The sequence below is a fragment of the Rhipicephalus microplus genome, chromosome 3, assembly GCF_043290135.1.
Source record: "Rhipicephalus microplus isolate Deutch F79 chromosome 3, USDA_Rmic, whole genome shotgun sequence".
Lineage (NCBI taxonomy): Eukaryota > Metazoa > Arthropoda > Arachnida > Ixodida > Ixodidae > Rhipicephalus > Rhipicephalus microplus.
Window position 1 is genome coordinate 92,104,962 of NC_134702.1, and position 12,974 is coordinate 92,117,935.

Genomic DNA, 12,974 nt, shown 5'->3' on the forward strand with positions numbered 1-12,974 from the left:
TACGTCTCTCATAATCATATAGTGGTTTTGGGACGTTAAACCCCACATATCAATCATGTGTTTTGTATGTTGTGTCGGTAATCTTGTCACGTTATGGGGCGATACTGACGCGACACGTTTGCTTTCAAGTTGAAAGTGATTGATCATGCACTAAACAACGGCAACAGGGCCGCCGGTAGGCCCTTCGGTGTCTACGAGTTTTGTGTTCGCTACTGGTGACGGCAGCTGAAAGCCACCAAAACGCGTTGGGCCTGCCATGTGCCTAATGGGATTGACGGTAAACTTTATTTCTTCAGAAGTAAACTGCAGACGATTATGTTAAATAGCCATCAGCCCAATACTGATGTCCTACGCTTACCTTTTGAGGGCTCCTGTTGATCGAACGAACGCTACCGCTATGCCCATAACGCCCACAAGCTTTGCGTACGGTATTCTAATTCTTGACTATTTGCTTGCACTTTTTGTGTCTCAAATAAATCTTGCCTTATGTTGAGCCCGTGCTTTTAATATTGAGGTAAGTTTTATTAGTACTTCTCAAAGCTTGCTGTTAGTTGCTGGTGTAAGAATCCCGATTTGTGGCCACTTCGTTTTCTTTTTCGCTCTGCACGTATTCGTGGAAAGTTTTCCCCGCGTAATTCTCCCACTCCCCAACTTTGCATCGGTTTTCCGCAAAAAAAAGTGCGAGGATTATGCGAGTAAATAGGGTATTAGCCCCTTCTGTAAGTGTGAAAGTAAGGAAGACAGTTCAATTAAATCAAATGCATTGACATAATCATACCTTTTTATTGAAAGTATGTCGTTATCATATCAGCCGGATGAAGCCATTAGGATACAAGACCAAACAGGGTGATTCAACACACCCTGTCAACACAAAATGAAGTAGCAGCCTCGTGCCTTGCCGAATAACGACTATGTGGGCGAGTTGGTTTGGGTTCTTACTGATGTATTAGAGCAGTACAGTAATAAATCATATTTTTCTTTGTATTCATTACAGCACTGCCACAATACATCAGTACGATCCTTACGCCTACCTGCTTACTGACATTTCGCAGCGTCAAATATCGACCCACCTTTCGCGCCGTGGTCTCACTTTCACAGCCAACGCGAAGAGATCCATGGTTCAGGTCTAGGCTGGCCGAGGGCCGCTGGTTTTCAGGCCTCAGCAAGAACTCCACGTAGAAGGGCGGCTGTGGCTGGGGCCCCAGATTGGAAGGGAACCAGCGGCAATAGCTGAGGCTGCTGTAGAGCACTACATGTACGATGCTCTCGGCATGAGCACCCTCACGCTTGAGGATGAAGGCACGCTCGGTCGATATGAGCACTCGCAGGCCGTCAGGGCGGCTCTCCAGCTGCTCCATGGCTACAAACCTGCAAAGAAACGCACAACACACCAGGTGCATAACCATTCTGATGTACAAATTATTTATGCACTCTCGCACCGAGGTACCTTTATGTAGATAACAAATCACTTTTTCATATTCGCAGCCTAATGTGCATGCCAGCATCTTATTAGCTAGTGAGGCCACATGCACGCAAAAATATTCAAGAAAATGGAAGCCACTGCCGTAGCTTAATTGGAAAAGCGTTGCATATGTAATGCAGATGAGTAAATTTGGCTTTCACCAGCAGCAAGTTATATTTTCATACACTTACACTTCCTTTTATTTTATTAATGTTTGAATGAAACATAGCAACGAATTTATTTGGTGCTTTATCTGGCTTCATTTACCATTGTTTTTTGTTGTGAATGACAAACACTCTCCCATTATGATGAACCTTACTATCTCATTATTTGTAGCCCAAAACATTTACCCACCTATTGCCCATTCTTGTCTGAAACTAATAAAATCAAAACTGAAGTAAGATAAGTTTACTTTATCATTCAGAGATGATGCATAATGCAATGACGAAACCTTGAAAGAACTTGTCGAGCACTGCCCTATCATAAAACGCTGCAGCCATGCGTTGTAGTCAAGAGGGGGACGACACACTGCAAAAGGTTAAAAAAGTAGACAGAAGCACAACCCACAGATCTCCACTGGCATCGGTCAGGTTGCAGAGGAACTGCTGCCCGAGTGCCTGTGTGGTCGAGTAGCATGGAAGCAGGCCACCCGGACCCGAGCAGAGACGGGGCGCCCGGCAGCGCCGTGGGTGCATGTGCGACGGGGGTTTGCTGGTGTCGCGCACAATGCTGGCCGCCTCGGTCACCAGGTCCAGCAAGCCAGCGGCTGGCATGGCCACTGTCCCGATGAGGCCTTTGCCCAGTCCCGTCAGCAGGCCCTGGACGCCCTCGTTGACGGCCCCGTGGTACGAATGCTTAGCAATGCTGGTGAAGCCCCCGACCACTCCACTGCCTAGCCGACGCAGTCCGGTCACCAGGTGCCCTTCGCTCGAGTTTTCGGGGGCCGCAGTGCTGCGGCTGCGCTGCTCCAGCTGTCGCCCAGGGTTGGCCACCGTGGTCAGACTCTCGGACAGTGAGCCAGCCATCTGGAAAGAAAGGGTGCAAGAAGTAGGCCATGCATAGCTTACTGAAAGTGCATAGGTAAGTGACTCGTTCCACACATGCAAGAACAGAGGTTTCACCGATCCTTCATTTCTTGGCATATTTGACAATGTGCTGCGAGGATTGTAAGCAGCAACAAACTGTTGCTGCTTGGTAATATGAGCAGTGGTAATATGATGCATGCCACCATAAATGCTACCATAAAACACACATATGTTGAATCTGAAAGTGACCACAAAATAGTTAGATATTTTGGTAATACAATAAGAGAGATGAAAGCCCCGCAATATGCATCACTGCATGACAGTTGCATCAGTGCTGGGTAGTTGGACGGTAATAAAAAATTACCATCCTATATTCAGTAAAAAGCTATTTACGATTGAATACTTGCACAGCCCCAGCAGAGATAGACATCATACTCGTTAATTTCGAGACTTGGATCAGAGGTATCACCTTGGCAGTAGAGTTGGACAGGCCATGGGTGACTCCTTTGATGAGGCAAGCGGCGTTGCCGTCCTTCATGAAATCGGACCAACCCGTGCAGACGTCATTGATGAGTCCCACAGGGTCACCCAGGAAGTCCACAGCTCCGAGAATCTTTGCCGCATGGCTCTGGAACTCCTGGGAGGGTACAAAGAGCAAACGGCACCTTGTTTTAACAGTGCAGCTGTTTAAGCTCGAGTTCCAGCCGTGGCCAGCAACCGATCAACACTCAGCGCAAGCTGTGCCAAAGCAATGAGGAGGTATAGCATAGCCACACATATTACACTCAAACCTCGATATCACAAGCTTGGATATAACGAAATATTGGTTATAACAAAGTAAATGAAGAATAGTCTTGCGATAGATCGCAAGCTGTGCCAAAGCAATGAGGAGGTATAGCATAGCCACACATATTACACTCAAACCTCGATATCACAAGCTTGGATATAACGAAATATTGGTTATAACAAAGTAAATGAAGAATAGTCTTGCGATAGATGTAGGTAGTTTTAAGAATATACCTTTATAACGAATTTTTGAATATAACACTTATTTTCATGTAAGATACAACTTGGTTATGATGAGATTTTAGTGTACAGTGGTGGGGATGAGGAGTAGTGATGCAAAGGTGAGGTAAAAGAGAAGGGGAGAAAGTAAAGTATAGCACAGCCATTCATAGCACAGTGCAGCAAGGGGTGGCAAAAGGAAGTGAGGTCACGTGAGGGGGAAGGATGAGGGAGTGGGGAAAAGAAAAGGGGAGAGGGTAGCATAATACAGCCATGGGTAGTATAGTGTAATAAGGGGTGAGAAAGGAAATGAAGGTGAGAAGGAGTTATGTGAGCGTGAGGATTAGAGAAAGGTAGAGAGGAAAGCCACCAGCACCACTGTTTCCCCAGTTTTCTCATTACTAATGCGTAACTGCCTGAATTTTTTTTTTTTTTTTTCACGGAATTGTGTATCACTTTCCTGATTCAAAGTGAGCTCACAGTTAATTGTAATTCATGGTGAAACTTCAGTGCATGCAAGTGAAATGACAAGAATGAAGTGTGGGAGACAAACCAGCACTAAAATTTTCCCGTGAATGGTAACCAACTTGCCCACCTCTTGGTTCTACAGAATGGCAGCTAGTACTGAATAATTTTGAAGTGAATATTAATAGTAGCAAGATGTGAGTAGTAATAAGGTGAGAGTCTATACGTGGTACAAAATGTTACATTCTAAAAATTCCAATACTTAGTCCACGTAAGCCCATATAACATGCTCTCAGGCCTGAAAAAAAAAGGAGGGAGGTGTTAGAGGTAGATAGATATTTGGGGTTTAATGTCTCAAAACCACCATATGATTATGAGAGACGCCGTAGTGGAGGGCTCCGGAAATTTCGACCACCTGGGGTTCTCTAACGTGCGCCCAAATCTGAGCACACGGGCCTACAACGCCTCCATCGGAAATGCAGCTGCTGCAGACTGGATTCGATCCTGCGACCTGCGGGTCAGCAGCCGAGTACCTTAGCCACAGGGGTTAGAAGTAATGTGCACACTAAAAGGCACACATTAGTGTGGCTTTACAACAGGGTAGATTTCCCTTGAATATGCCGTTTCATGTCATGATTGGTCCAGTGATGCAGTGAAACCACCTTTACAAGTTCGTTACACGGTAAAAGGCATCAATTCCTTCATTTCAAATGCTTCACATTTTTGGTTATTCTAAATGCAAATTGAAGCAAATTCAAATAATGTAATATTCATTTGAATATCTGCAAAGTGCTAACTTTTATATCAAGTAGGACACTACACAAGAATTCATTCAAGATTGTCGCACTCTCTAGAGTCACGCATCCGTTAAGACACCGCTTGTCAAGTTCAAAGTCACAGCTTCGATTCCTGGCTAGAGAAGCCACATATCAACAGGGGCAATATAAAAATCTTTTGTGCTTGCATTTAAGCTCACATTAAAGAACCTTAGGAGGTAAATTTGTACTGATTCCCCAATGTAGCTCTAGGATTTTAAAATCAATGTACTGATCAATAAATCAATCAAAATCAGCAAGACAGTCAATCAGTCAATTAGAATTGTTAAGGACTCTGAGGCCACACAGTCAGCACTAAGCTAATAACCAATTATGCAGATGTGCTCTTCATAACTTGTAGTAAGGACTCTATAACCTAAACTACGGACTACAACTCAAAACAATTGACAGAAAAATAACAATTAAAAAGCAAACAAGCCATGCACTATAGCACATCACAGTTCCAGAAAGAAGTTGTGGCTTCTCTGCACACAGACACACAAAAGAAACGAAAATTCTGATGATTCCTTCAACAGTGCCACCGCCTGGTGCCTCATGTTTATACCAATGTAACTTAGGCAAATGTTTCACAACGTTATCAGTATATACGGCAAGCATCACAGATACTTACCCCTCTGTAATGCTCAGCCACGTTGTTGACTAGAAATTCGAGAGATTCGAAGGGGTGTGACTTCACAAAGGAATCTGCAATGTAATAAATACGTAAAATTTAAGATATTTTGCTGACATCAAGATGAGTAAGCAAGCAATTCCCTTTGCAGCTGGCCTGCGAGTGTTCGTAAATTCCATAAGACAAATATCTATCCACAGTAAATTGTGTTTTCGTTTTAATAACTTTTAAGATGTGGCAAATCAGTTAATTGAATAACATTTGCAGTTAACTAGACATCATTGTGCAAGACAACTGAAGCAACACTGCATGACACTAAGGCAGCATAATATAAAACTTCAAAATTTTCCTCGCAGCAAAAAAAAAATTATTGTCGTTGAATGCGAGTCGCTAAAGGAGTAACTTTTTTGAGCAGGAGAACTGCGTTACAATGTTAGCAGTAGGATCAAGGTTGGTCCAAATTTCTTAATGCCCCAAATCGTTAACTGCTTCAGCTTTATCTTTTCGAATTTACAAATCCTACCCTCAGGTATAGTACTATAAAGTGCCATAAACACACACACAAATTTACTTCATGCAGGAAGTCTACCATTTGCGCAATCAACATACACTCGCCAAGGTAAAAACATAACGAACAGGTATGATCTATCGGCAGACAATCCTTCGTCGCAGGAAGTCTAACAGCGAGTGGTGGAACGGTTCGTGAATCCAACATTTAAAAGGAAGTTTCATCTCAAGAGCTGATTTTCTAGGTTCAGAATCAGATGGCACTTGCCGAGTTCGACGACGACGTCCTCGAAACGCATGAGACTCCATCCAACTTTCTTCTTGATAGCGTCCAGCTCAGGAGGACGGTGGCTCATGGTCAGCACGCTGAGCTTGACTTGGTCCAGCCTCAGTTTCAAGGTGTTGAAGTAGAAGCGCCTGGCATTGGCCGACGCTGCTGCGTGTGCTCTGCGTGTACAGTAAAAAAAAAAAAACATTTGTCACCATTGTACTGTCTCATAAGGGCCTAGAAGAGCCACGGTAGGGTTTATTTGGTTGTACATAGTATAAACTTTTTGCGCGCTACGATAAAACAAGAACGATGAAGAACGATACGACACAACATGGCTTGTGTTGCGCCATATCAACTTGTGTTGTGCAACACGGCTAGTGTTGTGTTTTGTTCTTCGTCAATATTGTTTCACTGTAGTATGCAAAAAATTTTACACTATGTAAATAAAGCTCTACTTGCTGGCAAACTGCTTCAGGCACATTAATAAAATACAGCGCGCTCATGGCATGGATTCTCCAGTCAAAGACACGTCAACGAGTTCTTATGAGTACCTGCCCACAATAGCACACTCTAATCTACAGTAACACGTGGCAACTTTAGTCGCAAACACAAAAAACAAATGCAGACACAGGTGATTGGCGAAATCAACACTGCCACCAAATGAAAGATGGACACATGATTATTAAAGCGTGATATTAAATGTAATATTTCAAGGTCAACTTGATTTTGCATGTACTTATAACTTATTTGTTTAAAATGCCTTACAGCTCTGAGATAATGCATTGTGCAAAGGAGATAAAACAAAAAGCCATAATCCCATATATATTGAATACACAACATGCAAGAACAATGGTAGCATGCACCAGATCATAAGGGGAACTGTAGTACTAACATGATCAACTAGTTCATGCAGCATAGCTAGAAAAGCAAAAGAACCAGTAAATATAAGCCACATAATAAGGAATTAAAATGCAAATTTGAAGGCTCATTTTGTTTGCTAGGCACAACATTATTAGGAACTAACAGACAATGATGCCAAAGAAAGTATAAAGGACAATATAGGAAGTAATTGTAACAGAATTCTGAAATGCACATATGTACCTACAAAGTGGACGGGGGGGATAGCCGCCGTGGTAGCTCAGAAGGTAGAGCATCGGACGCGTTATTCGAAGGTTGCAAGTTCGGTCCCTTCCCAGGGCAAGCAATTTTTTCATCCCCCCCCCCCTTTTTTTTTCTTCACATTTACATTACAATTACTTCCGATAACATTCTCTACAGTTTCCTTGGCATCACTGTCGGTTAGTTTTTATTAATAGGGGATTAGTCACATGAGGTATTTTCATCAATTCATGTATTCAAGCAATAATGAACACTTATAGAGAATTGCAGTTCACAGAAAAGAAAAGCGACAATAAGGAGCTGAAGCAATAGCATTGAGCAAAAAAAATGTTCCAATAACACAAGATTAGCTCAATTAGACATGGTTATGTCAAAATTTTCAGCTTCTGTAACAACTTACACCATGATTAACATGGTATAAAGGAATTCTTATAGCTGGACAAGCCTACCTCTGCAGCTGATTGTCAATGAAAATGTCATCCCCAAAATCATCGACCACGTGGTGCAAGAACTGTACAATTTTCAGCATCAGCAATTCCTCCAGGGCCAACGTGATGTTTTTCATGTGCATTATGAAATGCTGCAAAGAAATAATGCACACACACGTGAACTTCTCTAAAGTGAGCGGCAGCAATTTCTCAATGACTTGTACACTGCACGCAGTGGCAACAAATACGAATTGGTCTAACTGGAAGAGTGGAAAAGATTCCCGCTCATGAATCTGGCAGTTTATAAAATATTAATTCTATCGTGCCGTCACAAAATGAAGCAGTAAACGTTTTCCGGTGCTGCCCTGTAACAATATTAATGTCACACATAGTAACACAAAACCTTCAATTCTGCAATGTCAAAGCAACAAAGCAACGGTGTTATGACCATGTGTTTCAATCTTCCAATAACTCGTAGATGAGCAATTACGAGGCGAGCCAGTGTAATTTGATATAAATCTCTCATTAACCATGTCAGAAGAAGTGCAGTTTACACTGTTCATGGTAGACACCAGCACTCGTTACACAATCGTCTCATAAGAGTGTTCATGTTGTGAATAACTACTTGTCCCTTAACATACTACTTTCTATTACCCTTCAATTTTGAATTTGAAGCAAAAGGAAGTGGCTTGTAACTAAGCAAGTTTGGTATAAACTATCTTGTTAGGTCCAAGCGTTCAAAACCTGGGCCTATCCGAGGACAATAAAGAGGAACACTGAAATGCATTAAGTGGCTTTCATTAAAACAAAACTGTTGCTAAACAGTGTTTCATTCATATATATCTGTTCATTATTAAAAGCCTGTCTGATGAACATTCCTGTAGTCGCACTGTCCACTGCTGCCGAACAAGGGGGCAGCTGTTTCTATGATCGAAAGAAATAACCAGAGGGAGTAAGAAATTAAACTATTCGAGCTATATATTGAATGTCACCACAGAGGCACAAACAGTTATAATTGAGGTTCATTACGTCAAAAATCTACTTGATATCGTGCACATTACGCGTATCAGTTGATCCCACCTGAAAGATGACCACGTCACTGTCCTTCTGGGGCAAGCGCTCAGCAGTGATGACAATAGCTGGCAGATGGCGCTGCCTGTCACGCTCGTGCAAGGGAGTCACGTAGAGTGCCACAGGGCGTTCGGCCCCGTGCAGCTGGTTGTCAACCTGAACGTTCTCAACGCTGGCGTCAAGGAGCTGTGACGATGGGCTTTGAATAAAGTTGACACGGATGTTCTGAAGCACCGCATAAACGAGTTCCTCACTCAGGTGGTTGATTACCGACACGCCGAGGCCTCCCGACAGGTGCAGGTTGAGCTGCATTAATTAAGCAATAACAAATAAGGGAGACAGACCTTTCTTGCGAAACATATGCATGCAGATACTAAAATCGAGCATTCATCTAGAAAAAATCTAGGCATATGCGAATACTCAAAATTTCGAGTATTTTTCGAATAGTGCTTGCTGTTGATTCGATTCGCACTGCAATTTTACTATTACAAACTATTTGAACTTACCGAAGACAAATACAGTCAACGTCTGTGGCCCCTTCAGATTTTTAAAACGCTTCACCCAACACACACACTCATGTTGGAGCAAAGTTGCCTTTCAGCCACAGTTGCAAAGGTATGGCAAAGTTTCGGAGTATGGCCACATGCCCATACTTAAAAAATGCTGGTTCCAACATGGAGATAATATATGTGGCAGAAGTGGGGGGCTCAGTTAATGCTATTCTGGACCTGAAAGTTAAAAAAAATTCGACGCCGAAGATATTTAGCATCAAAAATTTTTGATGCTCTTATATACTGACATTTACGAGGTAGATTTGGGAACTCCGCACTCGAAGGGAGCACAGCCTCATACCTCCCATCAGTTGGGCTTCTAAAGAAGTTCAAAGAAGAGAAGCTGAGAAAATAGCATCTTTGCCATTCACATTTAAAGTGCTATCAGCAACACTATGGTTGCAACAAATCATATACAGTATGGTCCACTCTTGGAGGGAACAGGGTAACGCGTGGCTGGCAGCCCGTGTGGCGCAAACTGGCGGCAAGATTTGTAAACGCTGCACATGCGCATAGGTGCGAAAGGGAGGGGCTCGCCGCCTTTCGTCTGCTACTTCCCGCTCCGGCGCTTGCCGTGCGCTGGATACAGCGTTCGCATTTCCGCACTCTCCCTGCCCCTCCCCGGGTAATCAGCATGCAGAAAAAAAGTGCCTGTCGGTTGTTGTTTTGCTTTTTCGGCAGCTTTGTTGCAATTCAATTCATGGCCACAACAGCCGATTTTAGATTACAGGCGAAGTGCAAAGAAAAGCCATGTGCTTATAGTATATAGAAGCATGTTAAGAAAACACACGTTTGCAAATACTTCAATGTATGCCACTACGGCGTTACACCGAATTGTATAATTGTTGTGGATTGCAATACACAGCAAATGTTAGTTCTAACTCGCATTACATTTAGTTTTCTTTGTTGAAGTGAAAACGCCAGAAGCTCCTTATTTTGAATATGCGATAGCATTCACTTTTTTGAAAATCATTACATTTTACCAATACGCGCGATGAAAAATGGTGTTTGTAGAACACTATAGAGTAAGCAACAAAAAATTAATTTCTCAAACTTAGACAGGTTGAGTGAGGTCAGATCTGTAGCCTCGAAACATTTGAATGATGCAAAGGTAATGAAACACATCTGAGCCCTGTGAAACACACAATAAAATGCAAATCTGTGTAAGCAAAATAGGACTACGCATGACAGAACTTGGCAATGAAAAAAAAGACATTCGTAATGTTGGTGATTACGCTGGTAATGAGAAAGTGGCCATTTCGCGATGGCAGTGACATCACGCTGGCTGTATTCTTTGGTATACGTACAGCTCGACTATTCGAAGCCTTTCGTCTTCAGGTGCTCTAGCCATGCCGCTTCTAAGAACTAGATCCGTCGAATAAGAACTAGCTCCGCCGAAAATGTGATCAGCGAATAAATATGCTCCCAGCTGTGGAAGCCTGTGAAAGCGATAACGAAGCCCGTCACTCGCGTAGCCTAATGTTTGTGCTCACCAAACATCTAATGTAAGCTTTTAAAAGCCGTTTGAACCAGCCAGCCGCTTTTGATAACAGACATGGAAATTGATGGTCGATGAAGCAAGCACACCAAGCTTGTCACTAGCGTGCGCCGAGCGTAGGGGGGGGGTAACAGCAGACGACGCGGGCAAGTACCGCCCTTGCAATTCTGCGCGCATGCTCCGCATTTCCAAATCTCGCCAGCAGTTGGCGCCTCACGGACCACCGGCAGCGTGCTCGCGTGTTCCCTCTAACAGTGGACCGTACTGTACATGAAATACAGATCGGCCTCTGCATTGCTTCATCCTTGATAAGACAACTATGAAACACTACCATGCCAGTGCTTCGTCAACCTAGCCAAAAGAAACACTTTCATGTGGCTGTCTCATAAGAATTTACTTAAGAATTCTCTTCAACCTCATACTGCAATTTCACTTCGAACTATATAAAAAATATTCTAGAAGTATTCGAGAAATATTTGAAAAATATTCGATTCAGTTTGCACTCACACTGCAAAATTCGAATTTGCTTTGCATTCAAAATTTTTACTATTCGCACAGCTCTGCCGAAATGACATTTCCGCTTTTCTCAAAATAAATTATAAACACGCAACTTCTGTGTACTATTCGTGCTATCTGCAGCAAATTTAAGAGTGAAATTGAATGAGCAGCTAACGTTTGCACACAATACGTGGATTGGTAAAGCCAATACTTGTCAAGAGTTTTTTGTAGGCTTGTGCGAATATTCGAATGCTTAGAATATTAGAACAAATAGTACCGTGTTCGAATTCACTTTGGAATTTAAATGATTGAAAATTTCAAAGTATTCGCAAATGAATGAATAATTGTATACTAATCTGCACGTGACCTCCTGTAAAGGTGGTTTCACTGCAGCATAGGAGTGCTGAGCCATGAAAGCACCTACCCAGGAAAAATTCGCACTGCCGCGAAGGCTGTTTTCAAAGTTTAAAGGGGAACTCCGGTGCACTTTCGACCATACTGAGATAATGCTGTTTTGAAATAGTAATTACATTCCTGAAAAAGCTAGGGTGGTTCATTTTGCCCAGACAATCATCAATAATTTTAATTAAGCAATAAACGATGAGTCAAAACAGAAACCGAAACTGTCCATGGAGGGTATCGAATGAAGTCATGAGAATCCATCACCGATGACGTGACAAGATCCGCTACAAGCTGCCACGGCTGGCCAGGCTGTAAACATAGCTCACGTGGCTCTTCTGACGCGCTAAAGCAAAGTTGGCGATGCCATTCGACGTGGAATCAAGGTGTACCAGCTCGTCTGAACTTACCAGTGACAAGTTCAACGATGATTGCAGCTACTGTCTGAGCGTGGAAGCATCGCTTTTGGATTCGGCCCGCCTGTGCGTGAAGCCTCTCACATGCCCCGAATGGATTTCCTCATGGCTCAATATTATAAGACCTGACACCACCGACGACTAACATGCTGTATGCAGCTGACAAAACTGAACTGTGCTCGCGTTGTCATCGCTGGTCATTGCCTCGTAGAAAGGAGCCCGCGCTGCATTTGCCTGCTGGGAAAGGCGGGGTTTTCGAAAAAGAGTAGACCCTTACGTCACATACACAGTGTGGCCCGCGTTTACAAGTGTGGTTCCAGATTCAGCTACCAATTTTAAAATTTGTTTTCTAGAAAACTATACAACTTACGGTTGTGTAATTTGGCACATTTCACCACAAAAGCGACGAGAACAGTTCAAAGTTTTATTGAAATTCGTGAATATAAAAAAAAACGCCGGAGTTCCCCTTTAAGGGGCTCTGCCACACTTTTTGGGCATGGTCATAAAACGCTGCCGATCAGTAGTCAAGCCTCCCAAGAACATATTATTGCGCAGCACACCTGGCTAGAAATTCCCAATAAATTCTCACAGTCAGCTGAAAATTGCTTTCCCTTCTCTCGACAAATCTTGCAAAAAGCTCAAAAATCACTCATCACAGCTATCTAACAGTGATCGGCTGATTTGAGCATGGCGCGTTGGTCGTTACTGGGGCTGTGACTTGTCCACACATGTGTATGCGGTCGTACTGAAAAGCCGCGTATTGGAAGGAAAAAAAAAAAAGAGAAAAGGTGCTTAAGTCCACGAGGCACGCAT

At 43.0% G+C, this 12,974-nt stretch overlaps 1 protein-coding gene across 1 annotated transcript in view; it reads right to left on the reverse strand.

Moving 5' to 3' along the window:
- The window catches only part of LOC142803829 (intermembrane lipid transfer protein VPS13D-like), a 149,880-nt gene that overhangs the window by 2,824 nt on the left and 134,082 nt on the right, over nt 1–12,974 (reverse strand). The window contains exons 71-77 of the mRNA XM_075889975.1: nt 8,809–9,105; nt 7,750–7,880; nt 6,179–6,357; nt 5,404–5,477; nt 2,957–3,124; nt 2,030–2,487; nt 1,071–1,368 (exon numbers count right to left, since the gene is read on the reverse strand). Coding sequence (XP_075746090.1) covers nt 1,071–1,368; nt 2,030–2,487; nt 2,957–3,124; nt 5,404–5,477; nt 6,179–6,357; nt 7,750–7,880; nt 8,809–9,105 — 1,605 coding nt within the window. The remainder of the gene's footprint in view (nt 1–1,070; nt 1,369–2,029; nt 2,488–2,956; nt 3,125–5,403; nt 5,478–6,178; nt 6,358–7,749; nt 7,881–8,808; nt 9,106–12,974) is intronic.